This window comes from Oenanthe melanoleuca, chromosome 6 (genome assembly GCF_029582105.1).
Source record: "Oenanthe melanoleuca isolate GR-GAL-2019-014 chromosome 6, OMel1.0, whole genome shotgun sequence".
NCBI lineage: Eukaryota > Metazoa > Chordata > Aves > Passeriformes > Muscicapidae > Oenanthe > Oenanthe melanoleuca.
The window spans coordinates 19,407,810-19,434,444 of NC_079340.1; the positions used below are offsets into that span (position 1 = coordinate 19,407,810).

A 26,635-nucleotide genomic window follows, 5' to 3' on the forward strand; every position below is an offset into this window, starting at 1 on the left:
CTACATTTTTTCTCTTTTGAGCAAGTTGAACTGTTATCAATAATTAAAATGGGAGGAATTTCTATTAAAAGGAAAGATTTATGCTCACATGAATTTCTTAGCTGCATAAATGAATGTGTTTATTTCTTTTCACTTAACAAAGGGAAATGTGATCTACAGCTTTAGCAAAATGAATGCCAAATGGTAGATAAAAGCTATTTCATACGAACGATTTTAATTTTTCCCTCAAGCTACCTCATAAAAGCTATTTCAAGCTTTTGGTGTCTCTTAATTTAGCACATTTTATAGTCCATGCTAACCCACCAGAGGCTGTAAGTATTTCATTATCTTGAAGCCAACATTTGATTAATACGACCAGAATTGTTTCACAAATTGTTCTTAACTAAAAATTAGATGAGCTCTATCAATTATTAAAGTAAGAGAAATCAATTAATAAGGTTGTGTTGAAATCAGAATTATTTCCAAATATTTACGTTATCTGAACTGCTGTTGCTGTAAACCAAGAAAATAATTAAATATATGCTGCAGTATTTATAAACAACTTATATATTACAGTTCATATCAACATAGCTCTCTATAAAGTCTATACTGAAAACTTTACTAAATCTTTCCTCTGGAGATGCAAAATTTCCCAAACACGCACTCTTAATTAAGAATTTACTTTTTCTTAATGCTCTTTTCTATTACTCAGAGTTTGGTTTGATTTATAGAGGGAGATGCAAATAAACCTGGCAGCCTGCTGTTTTCTCAAGAAACTTACACTTCTCTGTGCTCTAAGGCAGCTTTCACAGGCCACTATGGGTCGCCAACACAAAGTTAGAGCTGTCCTTCCCCAGCAAGTTTTGGTGGAAGGGCAGTGGGGATTCTCTCTCAGCAGCCATCCTGAGCTGGTGCTCCCACAGCTGTCTCAGAGGAAGGCCTGGCACATCCCCTGGGCAGTGGGGGTGCAGCAGAGCACACCCACCCCAATTTTTGTGGCTGTCTGCACAGTTACTTGGTGAGTTGCCTCTGGAGTCAGCAACAGCAGAAGCAGCTGGCTAACTCAAGTCTTCTGTGAAGAAAACCAGAGCCCAAACACAGTCTGCATTACAGACACAGAACAAATTTTAGTGAGTTCTTACAATTTCTGGCTATTTGTTAAAATATGCAGATTATGTATTTATTTTATAATAGTAAATTTTTTAAGTGCCACAGTGCCAAGTACTGAGCTGTAGAGAGTTTCAAAGAGACTGCAACAACCCCCTCCGTACTCCTGCATGTCTGGTTTTGAAAGGGAACATCTGAGGGCAGTGTTTGTTTATGCCAAGATACATGAAGTGTTCTGTTTGCTCCTGGTCAAACTGCCAGGTTTGTCTCAGCTTGAGAGCTTCCAAGTTCTCCTTGTAAAGTACAACCCTCTTTTCTGAACAAGGAAACAGAGCACTTGCAGCTGCCCAAACTAACCAGCAGGCAAATGGAATTTGCAGTCATGCTGCCCTAGACTGGAAAATGTAGTACCTGCATAAATGTGGCAGGTCAATGTCTTATGCAGCTTTCTCAAGTACAGAATAAGTCTAATCTGTGTAATACTGTGCCCAGAACTAGCTGTTCCTTTCTCCAGCACATCACCTATAATATCTTTGCTGAGTGCAAACTCCGTAAGAAAAGGCTTTAGTAAACTTGGGCAATTTGATCATTGAAATTAAACTGCAGCACCAGCTAGAATGGCATTTATTTGTTTTTTATTATATCATAAGTACAGAAGGTGATCCATCTCCTGCATAGTCACCAGTCTCCACAGACAGAGCTTTCTTAGGTTGCTCTTCCCAAAGGAAGAGTACTATCATCCTTATCCAGAATTTAGGCACGGGTTTTAATTAATTTAGTTGATTAAATTTAATTATTTAATTAAATTTTAATTCATTTTTTATTATAAATGCCAGGAACAAGCCAGTACTTCCCCTCAGGTCAAGATACAGGCCTGACAGGTACTTTAAAGTCCTGTAATGAGTCACTGGTCTCAGTCTGTGTGCCTGGTTAGGGACCCTTTGGTTTCCATCTCCCCCTGGCAAATGCTGTTTCTGACTCCTCTGAGTGGCTTTCCAGAAGCACTAACAAGCACAAATGACAAAGTAATTAAGTAAGTTTTGTGGAGAACCGTGGGACTTTTCTGAGAGATTATAAGAACTTTATCCACTATCACATCATTTCTTTCATCCACCGCTGATATACTCTAAAAAGCTTTTTGGAACACTGCTGCTTTTGGAGATTTAGTGAGAACTAAATAATATAAACTGAGGGAGCCCTGGAGCTGACCTGGCCCTTACTCACCTCTCCTAAGGGCAGCACTAAGAGCTCCAGCAGGAGAAATGTCTGGATTCCTGGTACTGCACGTGGAACACCCTGGTGACATCTATCTCAGTTTGATCTGAATATAGCTGTGTCAGCACTGTTACGTACTGCTTAAGCTATAAAAGTAGTAGATTTAAATCAAAACAGTAGTCCACATCAATGGCTTTTATTCTGTAAAAATACCAATCCTATAAAACCAATTTTTGTAAGTTTAAGTTTTCTAGCAAAAAGTTAATCCAAAGAAATATAGACTAATGCGAAGCAAGTAACAAAATAAATAACAAACTTGCATGGTTTCCTTTCCTTCTGAAAAGGTTTAACAAAAAAGCCAGATAAGAATTATTTCCTCAGCTTCTGAAATGGATCCAACTCTTAAGTGCACTGTAATAACCATTTACCTCTGCACCCGAGTGCCATAAAACAGATGATTATTGCAGCACCAAGGAGTTTCATTGTCCTGGTCATTCATTGAAACTTCTGTCCAACCCAGAGTTGTTTTGGAATCAGAATAGCTGAGGCTGATGGGCACATCTGGTGCCTTGAAGGGTCATCTACTTCATCCCCCCCTGCTCAAAGTGGGGTCAGCTAGAGTTCAAGACTCTCTTGAGATTTTAAATCATCTCCAAGGATGGAGACTGCACCACTTCCCTGGGCAACATGCTGCTGTGTTCAGTCACACATTAAAAATAATTAAAAATAAAAGCTATATTTAAAATGAATGAACACTTGTAGTCTTGCAGCCCAGTGAAAATGTGGTCCATATGAGCTCCTGCCCTCCTCATCAAAATTCCAGTCTGTCTTAATGGGTTTTATGTCCATCTTAGGTGTTAGAAGAGACCTGTATTTTTCAGCTTCCCTGTTAAGGTGGATGGTGAATGATTCTCAGTTTTGCCATCCCCACAAATTGCTTCTGCATGTTTATATAGGACTGTTACACAAGCATTTTAATCTTGTGTCACAGGATGTTCCAAGTATCACAGTTTTCTTCTTCCTGAGTCTGTGGCTGTAATGAGTAGTACTATAAAACAGGAGATGGGGTGGAACATTGAAATAATAGGGAATCCTGCAATTATGGTCAATATAATGGAGATATCCTGAGGCTCTTTTTAACTGCATTTTCCAGATGCAGTTGTTATTAGCTGTTGCTCTTCGGGAGACTGAAAGTATTGAGATAGGTAGATTCAGTAGATAGATTCAGTAGAAGTAAAAAAAAGTTCTTTGATCTCCAGAATGAAAGATTTCATTTTCTTTACTTCTGAAGAATTGAAAAATAATGGATAACCAGGACAACATTCAAATTCTGCTTCTATACTTGCTGGGTGCTTTCAATCCAATATTAAAGGTGTACTGCTTAGCTGATTTTGGCCACATAAAGGTCATGCTTCTGTCCTCAGATGGCTTAACTGCACTGCTTGCTAAGCTGTCAAGTCTCTGTAGCTAGTATTCCTGGAAGGATAAATTAAAAATAATTTTCTACGTACTCTGAAGACCATAGTGTTTTCATTCTTGTATTTCACATAAATTACTGGAGAGCTTATGTAAATTTAGATGGTGATCCTTAAATTTAAAAAGTTGTGGGATTTTTTTATTCTCTTTAAGCATGTGGAAAAGGCTGTTATTCCAATACATCTTGGACAAAAAACATTTTCTTTTGATCTCCTAATGAAAAATCTGTCTGATTTCTCCTTTTTCTTTCTCTGTCATTTATTTCCACCAAAGAACATAAACATCTAAGCAAACCAATAGAGTGAACTTTAGTAACTCACTGTTAGAAAAGAAAATGAACAGTAGTACTGGTTTTGTGGATCATTGGTATTGCCACAGGCCAAAACATTTTAAGTTTTGTAAAGCACACTGGTGGTGGGTGGCATTCAGGTCTTGGCCTGGTACTTGAGGAAGCAGCAGCACTTGCTGTCGTACTGCAGTGAAGTTTTATAGATTGTTTGTAACAAGTATAATCTCAGTGCAAGAAGTTTTTAACAGTAAATATGTATTTACACACCCTGTGTCTCTCTCTCAGGTGTAACTCCATGTCTGGTGTATTTTCTTAGTTTATGCTGTGATGCAGTGCAGGTAAGGAACAGAATTCCTAATGTTTCAAACTAGCATTGCTTGATAAAACTTATGCAAGGCTATTACTTCTACTTCTTTAGGAGAATGTGTATTTTTACTATAAACTTGGCAAGGCAGCCTGTGTGGAAGTCTGAATTTGGAAAAGTCTCCTTTCTAGCAAAAGAATTGTAGGTGGGATTTTATTCAGGCATATTGTCTCATTTAGTGGGTTGAAGGTATCTGAGTACTCACTATACATAAAAACTTCCAGGAAAGTGCCTTTTTTTTTTTTTTTTTTTTTTTAATGCTAGACAAATATGGGTTCACTGTAGCACAGAAACTCTTAAAATTCCAGTTGTTTATTGGAGCAATTTATGCAGTTAATGCAACCTTAGCATGTTCCCTTTCCCTCACTGCATTTCCTGACGTGTCAGTACTATTTTTAGTTATGAGTTATGAGATTAGCCATAAAACTGAGTAAAGCTCTGTTCCTTTTGAATAAGTTGTTACTCATAAAGATTAGGATCAGTCAGCGTATACAGAGATTCACAGTGGGAAAAAAAAAAAAAAGAAGGAAAATACATAAAATTTTAAAAGGAATCCAGAAAAAAAATCAAAAATTGATGGCATGTAATTATGAAAAAGAAGAAATGAGCATGCTAGAATTTATGTATGCACTGCCCGGGGCAGGTGCTTCTCATGGTAAGCATCTCCTCTTGTTAGTTGCTTAAATTTAGATCTTTCCAAAATAAAATGCTTTATTTTTAAATATCTAAATTTGATGTTTCAACAATATAAGTCCCAAATATATTTTTCATTTAAAATTCTTTCCCAAATTTATTCCCATTTCTGGATCTTTCAAAAAACCATGTTTGGGAATTTTGATAACTTTTCTTGGTTTTTTCCACCTCTCCCTTGGAGAGCTTCTTGGAAATCTTGAAAATAATTTTTCCTGTTATTTAATTGCTACTGTTTACAACTTAAATTACTATAAAAGCTTGTTCAACACAGCTACTGAAGCCAAAGGGCTTGAAAGAGGGAAGGGCAGATATTCTTTGAAACAGATAGAAAGAGCAGAAGTAGGTAGAAGGTTATCAGTTACCATTCTGCAACCTGCTTGTATAGAAATGATATGATCATTAAATACATACTCCTTTCAAGTTACTCAGTTAGAGAATTAGTAGCAGACAAGAGAGAGTATTTCTTTCTTCATCATAGCACAAAGCACCATGGAGAGAAAAAAAGAGAAATAAAATATTATGTAACCTTAAAGTTTGTGGTGATGACTTTCCAGAGATTTTTTTTCAGGCAGTACAGTACAAAAGTACAGCTTGAGTGCCACTGAGGGTCAGAGCTCCCAAGGAGGAGTGGAGGAAAGTGGAAATTGATCATAGCTGCCATTTTTGGTTGTCTTATTTTGTTCTGTTCTATAATGCCCTTTGTGACTTTGAAAAGAAGATAATTTGTTCAATTATATTTTGTCACTGTCACTTTAACTGACATTGTACAGCAGTAGAAATGGCCAAATGTATAGTTTCTCTTCGTGGAAAGGGAAAGAACTATTTCAATCAGCTGCCTTTCTTGGCACTTAGACAGTATGTTTCCTATTCTGTAAGCTATCTGCCTGGGGCTGCTCTGCAGGGCAAGAGGAGGGAAGCTTCCTTACTTGCAACTCCTATGAATTATTAAGCAATTGTTTATATGCCTTACTTGAAGGAGATTATTCTTCATTAGCTTCCACTTTTCCCCAAACCAAAAATTACATAAGATGTAAATAACCTTGTCATAGGTGATGAATCAGTATTAGTGTATTGGGACTCTATAATACATTTATATATTTTTATAAATGTGAATGATTTATTATATAGTTAAATTATTATATAAAGCATATTTATTTTGATATTTATATATAGAAACACAATTAACATATGAAACACTAACATGATTCAGCCTGTGCACCTCTCACCTTATTCCAACAAGCTGGTGCAATGCTCACTCCTCTCAGTTTGCTTGTACTAGTATGTTGAAAGGGGACTGATCTGAAATGCAACTCCAGCTTTTGTAAAGGAAAGAAAACCCTGCAACACAGATTTTAAAGCCCTTTCCTTTTGTTAGTCACAGACATAAGTGGGGTCTTTTTTTTTTCATTATTTTTTAATTGAGTCAGTGATCCTTCATTACCTCCAGGAGCCGCAATGCAGAAGAGCACTCCTCATTAGAGCAAAAACCCTGCTGCTGCCTTGCATGAGGGATGTACCTATTCTACGCATTTTGCTGTCCACAGGACACCTCCTAAAGGCAAGAAGCAGGGTTTCTTTTCCTTTTTTGCTGGAGGCTGAGAGGGTATACTGGGAAATCAGACTGCTGCAATTCCCATACTGTTGGGTTTTCTAATAAGTATCACTCCTGGCCAAGTAGGCAGGACATTGGAGCACACGAACCCAGCTCTAACTCCAGATGGTTATTTTTATGTCCCTGTAACCTCAGCTAGCTCAGATCCTGTGAACAGTGCCAGAGTGGCAGCCCCCTAGGAATGGGCTGACCAAGCTTTTGTGGCGTGTGCTGACCTCTGCAATCTGTTCCTGGCTCCCCAGCAAGTGGACACTGAGTGAGCTCGGGTTTGATGACACACACAAGCTGATTACTGCCTCTGAAATACCAACAAAACTGGGGATATTCTGACATGCACGAACTGGTGCCCTCAAGACCTTGCTGAGTTGCCCTTGTCACTGGGAGGAATGCCTCTGGTCTGTGGCTGTACTTCAAGGAAATTATTTCTCTTGAGGCATGACTGGAGCTCATTCCCTTCTTCCAAGGGCAGCTCCATGTGCAGGAACAGGGAGGGCTATCAGGTATTCTCAGAGAAGAAAGGGCCTTTGCAATTTACTGATTCAAGGGAGCTCTGCCTGCATTGAGTGATATTGCTATGGCATAATTTATCTGTAATAGCCTTGCCAGGTACACTTTGCAGTTCGTATAGTTTCTTTAAGTGATTATTTTGCAATTGTACTTATTTGCATTTATACAACTTTTAGATGAAATCACAACCACACCCACAGGATTTTTTGATAAGCAGTTGAAATTAGCTTCCTTTTTTCTTACTCTTGGATTGCCTGATAGCGTCACTGCTCTTAAAGTGATTTTACAGAAATTCTGAAATGAGTTGTAATTTTGGAACAAACATTCATCTCCAATGTGGTTCAAGCTAATAAAATATGATTATCATAGTGCTGTTGCAGTTTGATATACTCCAGAACCCTTTATAAAAAAGTCAAAGCTTTTCTAGCAGCTGCTGTACCAGATATTTTTTCTTGGTCTCAGCCTGGAAATGAGTTTAGTTTCTTAGTATCTTAAATACTAAGGTAAAGTTAAAGACAAGATTTATGACTGGACTTATGTCAGTGCATATGAATTATTTAGAAGCAGTGGATCTTTATTTGTGTTTGCAATCTATAATCCAAGTAGCTAATGCCTTCAAGTGTAAACATTAAAAGGATGTTCTCTTTTCAGTAGTAATCTGTATATCCGAAAGTTTAGATATTCACATGTACAATTAAACTTTCTGTTCCAGATTTTTATTTCTTTTGTTTCACACTTTTGGAGTAACATATGTAAGGTGCTTTTCCTGAATGGGCAGTATCTTTATGTTATTTTATATGAGGGACAAAAGGGAGCAGGATAAAGGTTTCAAATTACATAGTTATTTGGAAATTGTGACAATGGGAATTGTTTGTTTGTGTGTTCGTTTTTCCAAAATGGTTGATCTGTTCCTGTGGTTTAGAAATTGCTTCCTCACAGGACAATACTATTACCTGCTTAATCATAAGGTACTTTGTTACTAATATTCCTACAGCTCTAATATTCAAATCTTAATAATAAGCTTATAAAAAGCTGAGTTCTGTTCTTCCCATGGGAATCTACTTCTGTCATGACTTACACAGCTGAAGCCAGCCTAAGTTGTGCAATTACATTCTCAAGTGCTTGCAAATTGTTTGCCAAAATTTTTTAATTGTTGACATAATTTCAAGGAATTATGTTGCTGGTATTTTACAGATTTTTTCAACGTCCACATTCTCAGTATTGTAAATGCTTCTGAATGGCTGTATCACATGTACATCTTATATATGTGTGCATCTTGTTTTGTGGACCTCAGCAACAAAGTTGTGCTAATTTCTGAGCACTGTGTCTCAAGAACTGAAAATAGGAAATGCAACACTGGAGCACATTCATTATCCAGCTGCTTGGCTTTTCATCCAAAATGGTTACAGCCAGATGTTTCTGACACAAGTGCAAAGACTCTCCTCTTCCCTAGTAAAGAGCAATTTTGTTCATTACTAAAGAACTAGAACTACATTTTTATGTAATTTATCCATATCCATTTGGCTTTCTGAATCCTGTATTATTGTCCCCTATGTCACTGCCTATGATAGTGAATGCCATATAATTTGTGGGAGAAGATATTTTGGTTTATGGCTTGGGGTTTGCTAATGCCAAGTGCCATCTTGTTCCACACCTTCAATGAATTTTTCCACATCTCTTTGAGTCCTTAATTACCCTGCAGAGTTTTTTGAGATGGCTACATTAGTACTGCATGCAGTATCTCAAATAAGGCAGCAGCAGTGATTTGCCATGACACATCGTGTTGTATTCTTCCTATTATCCTGCACATGTGGTAGCATTATTTGTTCTTTCCTGTTGATGTATATTGAGATCAGTATCTTTCTGAGTTGTTCACAACAATGTCAAGTTGACTTTCTTTACTGTTAATTTTAAACTTTGCTAGCATTTCTTTCCTATGTATAGTATTTTTCATTTTTGGACCGTCAACTTCACTAGTCAGCCTGTCCCACTTGCTTAGTTACCTAATTTCTCCTGAAATTTTACACTTCCATTTTCATTTATAATTTCAAATAAATGCAGATCTTACTGGTCTGAAATCCTACTGGTTATCCCATTAACTTTTTAGAAAAATAGATATAATATTTTTTATTTCTAGTTCTTTTGCCCATAAATGTTTTTTAATGAAGGACTATGTATTCTTAGCAGATCAGCCTTTTTATTCTGAAGCTCTTTCAGCATTTTTGGATGCTCACCATCTGGGCAGGTTGACAACTTGCTAACATACTGCTGTCGCTATCCAGGCCTTCGAACAGGAAGTGAGAATGGGTCAGAAAGTCCTTTTTCAATTGAAATAATTCAGTAGGAAGAATAAAGTAAGGCTGAGTTGAAAACAACTTTTGAGAATTCAGAAATTGATTTGATGAATGGGAGATTTGGAACAGTAACATAATTATTGCCATCATCCACTTTAGTTTATTTGGAGCATAAATAAACAATTCTATCTATGAATATAAATATGCATATTTAGGGGCAAATTGCTTTCTACTGTAACAAATTTGAAGACAGAAGTATTACACTACCATAACTAATTGGAGCGATTCAAAGTCTCAAAGCACAAGTACAACACCACTTCTGTATAGCACACTGGAGGTCTTTGTAGTTACAGTTCATTTCAGGAAAATTCCTGAATAGAAATAGGGTTAGGTTTGCCTCTGAGCACTTTGTTTAAGTGAACTATAAACAGAGACATGCCTGTAACACCAGCCATTAGAATTCAGAGTCATCAGTAAGGAAGAAAAGTTGCCATTAGCAGTAAGTCAGGCAGTGTACCGCAGATCGGTCTGGAGGAATTGAACTCCCCAAGACCTCGACATTTATCGGTGACTTCCCAGCCACAAAAACACATTCAGCCATTCTAATCAATAGGAGTCTAAATCACAGCTTTACTGCCACACTTAGGTCTCCAGATCAGCAAGAATGAGAGGGGAAGGCTTGCAGGCATATGCAAGGTAGTGGGAACTGTTGGCAATATGTATAACAAATCAGAGAGAAAACCTGCTAGGCAGTGGGGGAGGCATTAACAGCTGAGTGAATTGAGTGTTTGGGTTTGCATTTTCCATCTGCTGAACCTGGCTTAACTCCTGTCTGGCCCTGGCAGGGCCCTGGCCCTTTTGGTGGGCAGTAGCATGCTCACCACTCCCTTTGTGCCACCACACTGACACTGATGGAGCAGAGAGGTGTCAAAAGGGAAAAAATCCACATATTTGGATCATGGATGTAGTGCATTAAGTTTGTAAGCTTCTTGTGGTATTTCGCAAGAACTGAGTGATTATCTGGATTTTCAGGGGTCCCCACTGAGGAGAAACACATTATATGTTTCATGGAAAGGAAAACACTTCCTTGAAAGGGAAAACTTCCACTCTCTTGAGACTTGCAGTGGGCTTATATTCTGTTCCTAATTGTAACATTTTGGGCATACTAACTTCTCTGCTTTCTCTTGGTGCTATTGTCAGTCTGAGGACTTTTTGTTACTTCTATAGTTTAAATATTCTTTATTTTCCATTGAATGCTAACACAATATATTTTAATGCTTATATACATAAATACAGCTGTTAGTGAGCTTCCCACTAGAACATATCAAAGCATATCACATATTATTAACTATGCTAATAATTGTTTCCCATCCTCAAGCATACTTCGAGTGGCTGTTACAACCCCTTCAAATAAAGTTCAAAAATTAAAATAATTAGGAGAAGTTATAATTGAAATGAAATACAAACCAATAATACATTTCTGTTTGTTTTGTCACCTTACACATCAAGATATTTCCTTACTGAATTTCCTTTTTAGTAGGAAGAGTGCATTTTGGAATATTTTTTCAATGGAAAATAAGTAGAAACAAAAAACCTGCAAGTCCTACGCATTGCAATAGACAAAATTTAAAACCATTACACATAGTATAGTATCAGGTATTCTGAATGTATCTTCTATATCTCTTCCCAAGTAGAGAGGTGCATTTTCTTTTGTATTTGTGCTCTATTAAAAATATAATGAAGTAGTTGTAGGAATACAATATTAGTCCATTGATTTTTTTTTCTGTCTTAGACATTAACATGACTAAGCAGCGTCAAGGATCAGCATTAATAACCTTCAATACTGTCTTCCATAATACATTTAGTACCTTACATACTCTGTCAGTCATAAACAAAACAATTAGGGAGCTTAGAAAATCCATTACAACTACAAAAGACAACCAGTCAGCCACAAATAACATAGACTTTGATTAAAAAAACAGGGTTTTTTAAACAGCATTTAAAAAAAAGTATTAATGTATATATGATAAAAGGTTCTATTCTAGTTTTTTCTGACTCTTCCACTGATAACAGAAGGAGTGCTGAGCAGAGAACTGGGACAGAATATGGCCTTAGTCTTATGCTTAGATGAGCTGTTAAAATGCTCAGTTACTGCAATCAGGAAGAAACAGCACAGGGAGCCACCTAATGAGCCCTTACGCTCTTCTACATTAAGGATTATGAGTTCTGTTCTAAAAATACCCTAGTTCCTTATGTGGCACAAAGAAATGCTATACTCGCACAATAAGTACCTGGCTGTTGTCCCTCTGGGTCTCCACCTCACATAAGCCAACCAGAGAAAGGGATTTTCAAAAGAGAACAGGTTTCGATTCAGCATTTTATAGTAATTAGCTGACCTTCCAAAAATGACATAGGCAAAAAGAACTTTCCAAATTAGTAGTGCTTGACGACAGGAAAATTTTTTCTGAAGGAATAACCAAACTGATACTGCAGTTGTGTTCTCCAACAGATTGATCCCTTGCTACCCTCCACTGTGCCATGGCTAGTTTTATATGTATTGTGAATGTCAAATTCTAGTGACTCACACCCTTGTAGGCATTTCAATTCCTCCTTTAAACCAAGGAGTAACAGGGAATTCCTGTAATTCTGTCACATTATTTCAGAATGAGGAAACTCAGGAGAATAATCATAGTACTAGGATAGCATAGACCTTAGCCAGTATAGCTGGCTGGCTCTGAAATACATTTCCATGAAACATAACTTTTTAAAGGTACACTGTGAGACAATATGTTGTTTGTAAATAAATGCTGGTAGCAGATTAGCAACTCCACTTAAATTCAGCCAAATGTTTATAATATGTTCATAATGAGAGGGATGCATAGTCATTATATTTATAATTTGATAGAGAGTGCATGTAGGTAAGTATAATGGGAAAAATGAAATCAAAACCAGTGCACATAATTCAATAGGACCTTAAGTAAAAGATTGAAACAGAAGACAAGAAGATATAGAAAACACTTAATGGTTTGCTGGTAGATTGGAGATGGGTTCATGGCTTCATATTTAATTCCTTTCCCATTCAAAGGGCACGGAAGAAGAAATGGACAAACTGAGTTGGCAATCATAGATGTGCAGCCAATGTTGAAAAATAAAAAATATTATTTGGGTTCATCTGGGGTTTGAAATCATGCTTATGTAACAGCTAAAACTATATAAAGGAAATATGGTTTGACATATAAAGGAAACTACCAAACAAGATTATTTATTAAGCTGATTTTTGGAAATGTATTTATTAAGAAAAAGTTGGGATGTTTCAGCTGTGAAACATAGTTTAAAATCTTTCCACTCACGTTGTAAATACTTATGGAATAGGTAGTTGTTAAGCCAAATTCTTAGCAGAGCGGATGCAGCTATGGATAAAAAGGCATCAGAAAAATTAACTTACTAGAATAGTATTGTTAAGGTGAGATTTTTTTCTTTTCAAATAACATTAAATATAAAAAAACCCTCCATTTATTATAGGATACTCTTTAGGACTGGCTTCCTAAATATACATTAATCTGCTCATGATTAGATGACATGCACCATACAATTATTCACCAATTTTTATTCATCAATCAACATCTATGAATGGTAGAAATGTCTAGAAATGAACACAGTATTCCTGTCTATATTTTAAAGATGGCACTGAAGCACAGTGCTTGATAACTTAAGTGAATGAAAAGGTGTCTAAAATTAACTTGAGCTTTCTTCCTGAGCTGCACTAAGTCATCTTCAGCATCAGTGTAGGTTTCTCTCATGTGGTGCACTAGATGTATGTAAACAAAAGACTATTTTAACTTTGAGCTTGTAATAGATTTTGATGCCACATTCAGATTTGGCACAATTTAACAGATATAGTTAGCTTCCCTGGAGTTGCATACACTGTACAAACTGACTTTATCCTGCCATATTCAAAGTTCCCTGAATTTCAGAAGTACCTGATACTAATATTCATTGCAGGGTAGTGGAAAAAAACTACTTCCCATTTGCTAGCTTCAATCAGAATAAGGAATAAATTCATTGAAGATTAAACAATTGTAATTATAGTGGAAAGACTTGACAAGGGTACAGAATTCATGGAAGTGATGTGTGACAGTTCAGCTACAGAAATAATGCTAGTTGAAAAATAAGTTTGCTTCTATCTTTCAGCACAGCAACAGCTCCAGTGCTGTACAAGAGATTTGTTTTGTGCTGCTTCAGCATCAGGTGAGGAAAGGCAGACCTTTACCTTGTCTTTTATTCTGCCAAGTTCTTTGTAAATTTTTAAAAAATCACATCCTACTGTAAACAGTACAAAGGCCTATCCTACAATTAGATGTGTATGACTGAACCCTTCATCCTACAAGCACATCTAGCTAACTGAATTCTTTTTCTGGTTAGAGTTCTGTTTAAGTCAGTGAAGCTTTACATAAGTGCAAGGATTGCTCAGGTGATAATTTATAGTCTTGTGCTTCAATGTAGTATTTTTATCAAGAACTTCTTGTTGTTAGTAAAACCCACCTGATCTTCAATATTGTGCATCTTCTATGCAGTACAGCACTGCATTGGGCAATATGCTTTCTTGGCTTTATTTTATATGTGTATAATATATACACAAACAAAAAGTGTCACCTGCAAATAATATTTGGAATGTGAAAGACACAAAATGTAAACATTTTATTTGGCAGTTGTTTCAAACAGGTGAATAAATAAATGGAAAAGTACATCTTAATATTCTTTATAGCAACAGATGCAGTTGCACATGTATTTACATACTGTGGATGCAAAGAACAGTTAATTTAATTTCTTTTTGTTAAAAAATGCAACTTCCAACACCACTAGACTTGACAATTAAAGATGAAGATACTAGTAATACTTTGTTCTAGCAATCTCAACTTTTAAAGGCATTCATTTGGAAGTAAGATAAGAGAGTCATCATGCATTTAGTTCATTTTGTCCACTTACGGTAGAAAGTCTGATGTAATCTCAGAATTATGAGTGTCATGCGCTTAAGTCAACTATCTCATGTTTATAAATCAATGTAGTTCCCTTAAAACTTGAAGCAAAGAGAAAATCTCTTTGTTTATCGATGGAGACATGTATGAAAGATCTTGGTGCCTGTACGTTTAATTCTTGAAACTTCACAAATTTTGCCTTTTCTGCATCCCAATAATAGACTTGAGTGAAAGAATAATCACTTCCAAGAATGGCATATTGATAATTATTTATCTGAAGTGGTTGGAATACCATTGACCCTCGGGATGGCATCCTTTGTAAATCCAGAAATGCTGAACCACCCCACTTCATTACTTTAGAGTCCCCAATAAATCTTGTTAAGCAAATGTATACATCCTCTTTCACTTTGAAATGCTTCACTGCATATGCATCTTCCATATCTTGAATATCAAACCGCTTAACAAATTCATTTGTTCCTTTGTTCCATTGATATATTACAGGTCTTTGAGAACTACTTGACAGAATTAAATGTGGTTTGCCAGATATTTCGAGATACTCCACATCAGTATCTCTGTACCAGGCGTGCAGAGACTGATGGGAATAAAATCCATTCCCATTCCACTTGTAAACCGTAGTGAAACCAGCCTTTGAACTGTCTGCAACAACAAAATACCAGTCTTCAGCAATCCTGAAAGTTTCAATGTCATTGGGTTTTCGGATTTTAAGGATTTCAATATCTTGAATTTTTATAAACTTATTAGCAAAAATATCTCTTTTATATATGTGGGAGCCTCCAAACAGCTGTGCGACAATGACATACAGCTGACTCTCAATAACTATAGGTTTACACACAACAGTTGAAGTACCTATAAAAAGAAAAGTAAAAGACAGGGTTAGTACCACTTTTTGGATAATTTGTTGTGATGTTATTTGTCAAGCAGTGTTCATACCTGTAATGTTGTCATAATTCCTGAACATCACTTCCACATGGTCCCATTCAAGAAAGATGCATTTTCCAGTAAAAGGCTGAGCAATAACCACGTGTTCATCATTCATATATGAGAAAGTATCTACTGACAGAGATTGGTATGGCAGGGACTGATAAACCTCAAATTCTGCAAAAGTGTATGTAACAGATGATAATTACAGAGACACTTTACATACAATACTGGAAAAAAAAATCTGCTTATCAAATACCAGTTTATTGCAAATTACAGTATTTCATCACTAGTCCAAATTTTCTGTTGATAAAGGAACACTGTGATTTGGTTTTCAATCTTTCTCAATAAAAAGAGGTACTCTTTTATGTCCCAGTTTTACAAATCATTATGTAACATATTCAAATTTGAGTAGCTACTGAAATATAGGACCCTGCTCCCAATGATTGCCATGTCAGACTTAGACCAGCAGAGTTCATATTGATTTTAGTAGAAATTCCATCCAGAAAGCAACGTTCCTGCAAAAATGGGCTCTAGAATGAAAAGCTCTAGCTTTGAATTTAACAAGATTAAATAATTTGAGGCACATTACCTGTAATAATGCAATCAAACTCTTTTGAAGAGAGGCTATTGATTTTGCGCTTCTTATATTCTGGTGGGCTTTCACAGTAAATGTCTTCAACAGTTGCATTGGTGGTGCCCAGCCATTCCACTAACCACTTCAGTTTGCAGTCACAATTAAATGCATTGCCTCTAAGATCTCTACAACAAATAAATCATGCATTGAAAATAAGTAGTCAGTGAATGTACTTCTCCTTAAGCACAACAAGACAGGCTTTTGATAAATATGTGCCCTCTTGTTTATTCACATTTGAGGCCTTCCTGGCTTGATTTGTCCTGACCCATAGTTAAATCTACATACCAGAACCCACAGAGATTTCATTATATTAAGGTTAGCAAGGAGACCTTAACTTGGTGGTAAGTCAGAAATTGTTATTGATTTCCCCAAGTTTACAGGTACGCAAAAGCCTCCCAAACGAATGGCCCCTGTTTCCTTTGGATTAGCCTTTCTCAGTAAGATCATTCTAGATAACAAAATTGGAATTAATGTAACCTGATGGTCATCCAGTCAGTATTCACTATCTCCTTCAGGTATACTCATTTAGGGCTTCAGGAGACATAAGCAAAGGATTTCTGTTCAAGTCTTTTACAGCTGTCTTCAGTCACATTCCCATCGTATGCACAGGAACAGGCAAGCGCCAGGACCAGACTGTGCAACCACCTGGCCATCATCAGTCCTGCCAAGTAATGCTCCAGATACACTGGCCATGGCCACATCTTACTACTGCAGCTCTGCTCTAGGGATTCAGCCTACCTTGTTCATACTGGGGGCAGGCAAAGCATTGTCTGAGCTTATTATCCCAGATCAGATGGAACAGGACTTGGTATACTGTAAACAGATCTATCTCACTAAAGCAATTATTAGATTTATCTGTAAATCTCTATTTTGTATTTGTACTGGTATTATATGTATACATATATATACACATATATACATATATATATATATATATATATATATATACACACACACACATATATATATATATATATATACACACATATATATATGTATTTAAACAAGCTGATGTTTTGATCTGGTTGCAATTAGATTTAACATGGGATACTTGCTTAGACACATGCTTTATTGATAAAAGATAGCTTTCCCAGGAATTGCTTGCACATTAAAATATTACTCCATTAAATATCTTCCACCTTCCCTGCATGCCTTGCTCTCTCATGCATCCCTAAGGATCCTCCCTTCTTGTTCACGAATCTTAATGAACATGAACATGCAGCTTTATTACATAACTACTAACAATATTACTTATCTTCATAACTGGTGGAATATTTAAAAATATCACAAGTTCTCAACAACAGAAGACAAAAAAACCATGCCTACCCATACTGTGTAGTCTCTACCCAGTAATAAGATCCATTACTGGCTACTGGTTTGAATGGCTACTCAGAATGTCGTCTAAAATAATCTCTTTATACTTCTAGTATAATTAAAAGATTAATTAATTGTTTTCTTACACATTTGTTAAAGAATCCAAGCCTTTAAATATGTCTTTTGGAAGTGACTGGAGATTATTATTTGCGAGACTCCTGTAAAAGAAAACACTTCAGTATTAGTGCCAGGTGTTCATGAAACTACATTTTTGCAAGTTGTGATATACTGTGTGGGGATTTTTACTCACGGCAAAGAACACTGGTATTCGCCAGCACTTAGTTCTAAAAGCTTGCTCTTAAGAATAGTTCATTTACTTTGTGACTTTTCCTTCCACTAAAATGCCATGCCTCCTCCTGCTTTCTCACTCTTCAGCACCCTTGCAGCATTTACAATACTTCACTTAGCAGAGTAAAAAGTGCTATCACCTTTGGTGTTTTGCCAACACCATTTAACATTTGAAAACAATTAGTCATCATTTGATCTACTGATGTTTTCCCTATGAGATTCCAATCCCAATGGTGCTCATATCACTGCAATTTCCCCACTTTCTTGTACCTCTTCCGGGAGGAAAATCTTACTAGTATGGGACAATGGGCTTAGATTTACCTCATAGTTTTTGAAAATACATAGTAATAGGCAATAAATTACTGATTGACATTAATTGCTTTCCTGGCATGTGCATGTGTGTGTGTAAATCTGTATTAGACCCACAAAAAAATGTTATTATTTCCCAGCTTTCAATATTGCGAAAACTTGTTTAAATTCAGTGAGTATTGCAGCCAGTAAAAGTGACAAGGAAATGTGAGCAGGCTTTGAACAAACAGTATATTACATTTCAGTCAGACTGTCTCTCTGAGTCTGCCAAAGGTCTCAGATGTCATGGAGGGCATGACAGAAAAAGAATAATGTTGTAGGAGCATAGTCTATGCCCCTTCCAATTAACAGAATTATTTATTACTTATGAGAAGAAACAAAAATGGAAATAAATCATTCTAGATTAAGATCCTAGATAGAATCTGTAGCTAGTAAGACTTAGAACCTTTTCTGTTTTAACTTGTAAACATAAATGTTATTTATTAACCACAATTTCTCTAGCCAAGCAAAGACACTTAGGCACATATTTAAATACAAGAACAAGCCCAGATGTACTAGGTCTGCTGCCTCATTTAAAAATGTTTGTCTGATCAGTAAGAGAAAATTACGAGATGCTTCCATTAGTCCATTTGACTTCACCACTTTCAAAGTACATCTGATTGTAACACTGTATGTCAATGTATCATGTGCTTCACTTTTGTGCAATTTTATGCTCCAGAGCAATTCTTTAAAAGTCAGGTAACTCACATGGAGAAAGCTGTGTGGACTTGCAAGCTGAGACAAGTTTAATGCCTTACATTGTTTTTATATGTTATTATATAGCAAACTAAAAGGGAGGATGTACTTGGAAGTAGAAGTGGTTCACCGCTGCCATGGGTACATGAATGACAGAAAATTTTAAGCAAGGTTTATGCATTTGCCAGTTTTTGAATTAAAGTTATGCATTTTATAGTCCACTGTTAAAAAGCATACTTATATATTAGAAAACACTGTCTTGACTGGATGGTGCTGTACATGGTATTTGGATTACAATCAGAGAGTAAAGGTTGACTCAAACATTCAGTTAAACTAATGGTGACAGTTCTGAGAGAAATGCAATCAAAATTATGTACTGTGCATAGGAATTACCATCCAATGCTAACTGTAAGATTTTCATGTTAAATTAGTACATGACTAAAAAAAGGGCAACCTTTAAAAACTTTTTCTGTTCTTAAATGTACTCCGACCAGAAAATAAATCCTGTTGCAAAATAATACATTCTAGATGGCTATCTTTTACAATAAGGACACATTGTAATTATTGCAGTTAATTGCATTATAAAAGTAAAAATATTTCGATAGCTTACTGCATTCCAAAATTTATGTTGCGAAAAGGAAGTAAATAGAATAAATAGAACAAAGTTCGTCTTATCTAACTTCATGGAACCTATTTGCATGCTCATTTGCTATGATTATTTTTAATATATTTTATGTACACAAGTACTCTCTTGTTTCTTAAATGAAAAGTGCCTCAGGGTGCCAAATGATCATTCTTAATGTGTCTGTGTAGTTTTCCCCAAAAGATGGGGAGTGGTTCTTCAAGCAGATTAAACTGGTGCCTTTGCAGTTATTTTCCACAAATTTCTCATTGTCTTTGTGAATAGTGCTCCGTGGACAATAGCAGCGTGATGCACAAATCTATGTCCCAAAAATGTGCATGCAAGTGGCAGCTGCTCCTCAAATGTGGTTCTGTCTTTTGCATATGTTTTGTGAAACTCCTGAAGAATCCCCAGAAACCAATGTAACAGGCAAGACAACATGTTAGCCTTGGACTATATACTCTGGGGAGAAGAAACTGTGCCTTCCTCTGTTTTAGAAAAGCAATTTGTTCACTGGCATCAGCAGCTACTAAATAAGTAAATGAATATGATAAATAATGTACTGGACCCATTTGTGAATATAAAGCTATTCATGTGCGTAAATATTTTGCAGATAGGGTCCCAGTTATTATCCAGCTATCTTTTTTTTCTCTAACAACAATATAATTCTGCCTGTACTTCTAATATGGATTGTTATGGGATGTGCACAGCCTTTTTATGTACCTCTTTCCCTCTCCTCTCTCTTGCCTCTTCCTGAGACCTAGAGCCATTCCATAAGTAACTTTATCTACACGAGTAGTCACAGTAGGCTTGTTTTCAGCCAGCTGTAAATCTTGTCCTGACCAAAAGGGAAAGCATAAAGTGTTTTATGGTACATTTACTGGGTAGGAAAGATGTGGTGAACTGCAATTCGACTATTATATTTATGCATTAAGGATTTAAAATGGAACCTTTGCTTTCTCTCTTCTGTCCAAATATATGAAAGAAAAAGTTAAATGACCCTGTTTCAAGACCCTCTTGGAGGTTACCATGTTAAGGCCAAAGGGTCAGGATCCTCTCCCCTGCCTATGACACCCACCATGTGACATGCTTCAGTATGCAGATGCTCAGAACTGGATATAAACCCATGTCAGCCACCCTACAGATGTTTTAGCCTCTTTTTTTTAATTTTCTTCTTTTATGTTTTTTTTCTGCTTTCTTATAGTATGTATTTTGTTTTTTAAAAAGTATTCCTTATTAAATTAAATTATTGCTAAAAGATAAACTTACTGTAAGATAAGAGACAAAAGTCTACATAAAAACTGTCTCCCTAACTCAGAGACAAGGAAGCTACTCTTGTTTGCAGTGAAATGTTGCAGGTGTTTGTTGCCAATGTGTGTCTCACCTGCTGAGCACAGGGTGAGAAATGCTCCTGCTGGTGAGGCCATGGGGAGTTTTGCTCCTACAGTACATTGGCATCCCAAGTGCCTTGGACTAATTTCCCCTCCTAGCTAATGCAGCAAGGGACTGCAGCAGGTCAGAGGACATGAGCTGGCCATGTTTCCAAGATAGCCAAAGGGCTGAGCAGCACTAAAGGAATGGGGAGCAGATCCCAGTGTCAGTGTGTGACAGATCCTGGCTGTGGGAAGCTCCTGCTTGCATGCAGGAGAGGGTGCAGAGTAGGGTAGGTGAAGAATGGAAGAAGTCAATCAGGCAGCCATAACAAATACATCTTGTTGCAAGTTTTCTATTTAAATTTGCTCTGGGTGGGAAGTTTTAAGTTTTATTTAGTCAAATTATTCTGTATATTATTACTGTCTTAAGTGGACATGGGCACTAACAGTGATGGCCTGTCCCAAGAATGGCAGTAATGTTCTCCTGGATCCATGTCAGACTGGGGTACCTGGGAAGAGGTGTGAGTCCATCCCTCAGCCTCTCACATTCCTAACCACAGCTCCTACCTTCTTCCTTTCCAAGTCCCAAACTGGGACTCACCTCATCAGTGCCAAGATTCCCAATTCATACTCCTCCCTGCTCCTACATGCTCAGCTGGAAATCCCCTGTGCTCCAAGCAGAGAAAGTCAAGGAACAACTGCCAAACATGTACTGCTTGGAAGCTCTTTGTGTCTTAGTCTTCTGCACAAACCACAGATTGAAAGTCTTTAGTGTAAACACAAAGATTAATATTCTAATTAAATTACTATAAATGCCACTTAAATAACTATGAGCAGTTATATACGAAAACAAGAAATTAAACAACACAGTGATTCAATTACTATATTAAATATACCAAGTAATATAGTCAATCACTTTACTTACAGGTGAATTAAAGATTTCAGTCCTCTGAAAGTATTTCTTGAAATTGACTTAATGTTGTTGTTCTCTATGAACCTGTAATGGGTTGTAAAGTGATTCTGGTCAAAGCAATGCCTGGAACTTGCAAGCCCACCCACTCTATTCAATAATGCCAGGAAATATACTTTTGTCCACTCACAAATATTCTAGATGAGGAAGGCCCATGAAAGCATCATCACTAATAACATCAAAAGTGTTGGACGTAAACAACCTGCACAAAGAAATGCAAAACAAAAGAGCATTAGGTTAGCAGCAGCTTTAGAAAACGGTTCAGCAAGTCATGGTAGGCCAAATTTCCACTGCCTGGTTTCATGTTTTTTCTGTGTGAGGCTGATATATTGCACCACAGTGTGGACCAAAGGGAAGGATCCAAGAATCGTCTACTGGAGCCATCTGATAAAATTCCTTTGACTTCTGTGGGATGTAAACGTAGGTTTATCATGCCAGTAAAACAATGGGATTGTACAAGTGCCTCTGGAGATATACTAGGACAACAATGAAATCTTCAATTACTACAGAGGTTTAAAATATCTTGGTTTAAATCTCTGGTTAGCCAGACATCGGGTTGAATTTGCAACACTGACAGGAAGGAAAAGCCTTTAACTTTTAAGTTTAACTTCTTAGTGTATTTAATCCAAGGGTACTGAAAATTACTGGGAAAATGAAAAAAAAAATCTCTTTAATTCAGTCAGTGTTCAAGTCAGAATTATTTTAAGACCTCATTATACCTCTTGGAGATACTCTTAGCTTATGCATCCAGCAGTAAAAATACCAGCAACACATTTCATTTTATGCAATTTTGCAAGCATTAAAAGTGGACTAGCATTGATTTTTCCAGCTTTATTTATGCTTATCAGTCATGTTTGCATTTGTCCATTATAATCTAGCCCTGGACTGCCACACTTTTAATGTGGTGAGACATCATAAAGTACAATGAACTTTACCCCAGTGGAATACTACATGCACATCTATATTTTAATCAATTGACCTGATGGATAAATAGATTCTATGGCATCCTTAGATACTGTGGCATCCTTAGACATTCAGGAATGCAAGATTTCCAAGTACTAATTAATCCACTTAATGAGTTAATCTCTTATTTTGACATTTACATTCAGAATAAATTGCAGGTAATTTATTTTCTCAGTTTGCTGTTGCAGATTGCGCTTTTTACACTTTCAGAATGTTCTTATATGAAGTGTATGAAAAAAATATAAGCAGGAAATACTTCCTTTTTGTCAAAATCAAGAAACACTTCCATTTTAGGGAAAACAAGTATTTCTATAGAATTCTTGAATCAGAAGACAAATTTATTAAATCCTGCAACTAATTTTACTTTTCTGATGTGATTTTACTGGATAATTTTTCCTTTTCTGCACTCTACTCTATAATTTAGAGAACAGAGTGGTCTCTCTTTAAATAGTATTGCTATTTTAGGGATTGCCAGGCTTGCAGCATAGGTCTTGCACTTGGTGAGTTCATTTGCCTTCCAACTTGTGCCTCTCCCCAATGCCTATATCAGATATATTTGATGCACAAAGTGCTTTTCCCCCCAATTTGTCCTCAAACACCATAGTTGCTGCTTCTGGGGACAAAGGCTGAAGGTATGGTGCTGTAGCTAGGGACTGCATCACTTGGCAGGAACAGTCCTGATGCCATGATTACCTCCCTTCTTTCTGTGGGCTTTCATGTCATCAGTTTATAAGGGCACCCTCAGCATGTTGCTGATACACAGAGATAAAAGTGCTGAAGATGAGAGCTGGGAGGTTTTCTCTACATTTAGGGAACACTCCTGCTGGCACTTCACCGTAGCTGTGGAGGTTCTTTGTATTTTTGTTGTCACATGAAGAGCATAGAGCATACTATCCATACTACCCAATAAGAAAAGCTCTCCTGGACTGGGAGTTATGAGTAGTGTTTAGCTCAAGACCATGATTTTTCCAGAGACCACTGGTGCTACTATATTAAAAATAGTAGTAAATAATAACAGCGGCAGAATTATAACATATTCAGAAATCTGCAACTGGTGTATTGGAGATATCCAATTACATTTGGACTTCAAAAATGTAATGCTGGAGGGTATTTCTATATGTATTTCTATTATTATAGAAATATATATAAGCTGCTAAATCTTGCTGTTGGCTAGATTAAACCTACCAATACAGCTATAATCATGCAAAGCTAAAATTTCCTGTAATGTTTAATTAACGTAAGTGTTCCATATTCTTATTTCCCTTACTATCTTCTGCCAAAGATGAAAATTTTTCTTTCCCACGTACAAACTGGAGTGTTGTCCCCACAGACACAATCTTGCTTCTATGGTCTGTGTTTAAGGAGTTATTTGCCTTAGATCAGCAGCCTGACATTCCAAGAATGGCAAGCAGCTCAACTACCATGTTAAAAATATATCTGGAAAACAGATCACTCATCAAAGCCCACAGTGGAACAAACCCTGCTTTTCTGGGCTCATAGTTTTTGTTGCAGCATTTAAAACAGCAGTGTAGAACGTGCATTTCATCACACAGTAGAAATGGAAATTATTATCATTACCAAAATGCCATAAGATGTTGCCCAAGCCCACTGTGCCAGGCACTATAATAACTCAAAATAAGATGACTGTGTCTGTCCTACTCTACCATGCCCAGTTCTGCCTGCTTTGCAGTGGGATTGCTAAGTGTAGGTGGTGTATCGTAGCCAAGAGAGATGATGTCCTACTCACTCCCTTCAGATACAAGCCCCACCAGTGCTGCTGCCTTTTTTTTTCTCCTTCTTTTTTGAAAGGTCTTTTGCAGAAATTATGTGAAACGTGTCCCTTTTGTGATCTACGACCACCTGGAAAAAGCTTCTCTGGAATAAAACACCAGGGAAAAGCATTTGGGTTTCCATAGTAACTGCATTTACCTATTTACCCTGTATCCAAAATTGTACAGCATGTCTGCACCTCCTTATCAGCTCCACTTGAGGTAGCAGAGTACAGCCAGGGTCAGGGCTTCAGCTATCGGTATGCCACCAGTTTAATTTAACAGCCAGAGAGCTCCAGTACATCAGCATTACACCTCTGACCACGTCCAGAGTGCACGGGAAGTCGGTTTGGGACAGACATCCGATTTTGGTTTTGATCACACTGGGGAGTCTGCCTTGCCGGCTTCCTGAGACAAATCTGGGTGTGTGTCAGGCTGGCAGCACATCCACTATAAACAGTTCAGGTTACACCCCCTCTACCTCTGTATAGCTCACAATTATATAATCGTATGCCCACACTTCTAGGAAAGACTGTGAGTCTGTAAAAATCCTATGTTGAAATGCAGCTAAGAGTTAAACATCCCAAAATATTCTCTTTCCGTGTATACCTCTTCACAGTATTTGATTTTGAAATAACTACTTCAGTCTTTAATTGGAAGAAAACCGTCAAATCGTCACTACTTTTAAGAACATGAAATAACAAACAGGGTCAAATCCAGGTACTATGAAGGCAAAACTCCCACTGAAGCGACTAAACTTCCACAGAAGTCAATGGCAATTTTGCATGGAAAAGGGATTCAGGACCTGTCCCACTGCAATGATGGGCCTGATCTGAGGGGTTCTGAGCTCACAGCCGATGGGAGCTGCAAATGGACCACTTTATACTGGGATCAGGTCCCAGGAATCAGAAAATAAACAAGAATAGTTGTTGCCATACTTAAGTCCTTACTGTAATGTTAATTAAAGTATAATGAAGATAACATGCATTCTGTCACCAAAAGCTTCAGCATGTAAGCATTCAAACGAGTACTGACAACAGACAGCCTTGCAAGATACTAAGTAAAAATTAAACATGCACTATTTTTCAAATTGCTAAAAAGTCTTGTATTTTATGATCTAATAAATCTGCTGCTGCTGTTTCTTATACAATTAATACTAAGACCCTTTCTGAAATATTTATGAATACATATACATTTCATAACAAAAATTGTATCATATAAATATTTCTCACAGAAGCTGCAGAGATGGTGTGAGCAAAAAACTCCCTTCTGGGATTTTAGTAAAAGCAGATCTCACAAAGGATCTGTAAAGAAAAAAAAAAAACAACCATACATTAATGTAGCCTCATATATCCATGGTTATAATACTGATCTGGTCATCACAGAGAAATTTATTTATATATGTAAAAAAAAATTACCTTCCCCTCCCGAATATAATGTGACAGGTTTCATGTACTATACAAGAAGGGATAAAATGAGATGTGTACACATACACAGACAGACAGACAGACAGATGAAAGAGATATAAAAATCAGGATTCAAGGATGCAGCACAATTTTAACACATTAGCTGATGATTTTGAATGCTGGAGGTACTCCCTGCAGCAAGCATCCTTCTGTATGCACTGAAAACACCACACATCCTAGTTCATTTTAAATCATAAATTAAATAACCAAATGCTTACAGCCCTTACAGTGAGATAACATCAGGCGGAACGCTGCGAGGAATAGATCTGGCATTTTCACATAAAGCATTATCTTTGGTACAAGTACACCAGGCAGGACATTTTGGCTTCACTGGTTTCTTCCCTTCAGTCAGCAAAAGCACAGATAAAAGGCATAAGAAATAAGCAATTCTTCTAAAGGGTCTGCTGGCATTTCCCATTCTTTTGATCCGCTCTCGTTCCAGCCAGTTGAAAGAATATCCCAAAACATGAACAGGGTTCTTTATTCAGCCATTGGATGTCTTTCTATAAGTCCAGGTCAATATTTGTCTCTGCTTTCCCAACCCTTTTCTTTCTCTTTCACTCTGTTTTTGTAGATAGAAACCTGCAGCTGATCTGTATGTTTCCACTCACTCAGGCAACGTACTGCTCAGAGAAGAGACCTGCGAGGTGCTGTAAGATGGGGAAAATCCAACCGGCT

At 36.9% G+C, this 26,635-nt stretch overlaps 1 protein-coding gene across 3 annotated transcripts in view; it reads right to left on the minus strand.

The window, feature by feature from the left end:
- Positions 1–14,210: 14,210 nt before the first annotated feature.
- The window catches only part of LGI1 (leucine rich glioma inactivated 1), a 29,110-nt gene continuing 16,685 nt past the window's right edge, over positions 14,211–26,635 (minus strand). The window contains exons 2-9 of one of the 3 annotated variants that reach the window (XM_056495456.1): positions 26,185–26,633; positions 25,724–25,795; positions 21,890–21,961; positions 21,715–21,786; positions 17,549–17,620; positions 16,044–16,213; positions 15,464–15,628; positions 14,211–15,379 (exon numbers count right to left, since the gene is read on the minus strand). In XM_056495456.1, the coding sequence (XP_056351431.1) occupies positions 14,559–15,379; positions 15,464–15,628; positions 16,044–16,213; positions 17,549–17,620; positions 21,715–21,786; positions 21,890–21,961; positions 25,724–25,795; positions 26,185–26,375 (1,635 nt within the window). In that variant the 5' untranslated portion in view covers positions 26,376–26,633 and the 3' untranslated portion in view covers positions 14,211–14,558. The remainder of the gene's footprint in view (positions 15,380–15,463; positions 15,629–16,043; positions 16,214–17,548; positions 17,621–21,714; positions 21,787–21,889; positions 21,962–25,723; positions 25,796–26,184; positions 26,634–26,635) is intronic. The other 2 variants (XM_056495459.1, XM_056495457.1) reach the window with 2 other exon arrangements.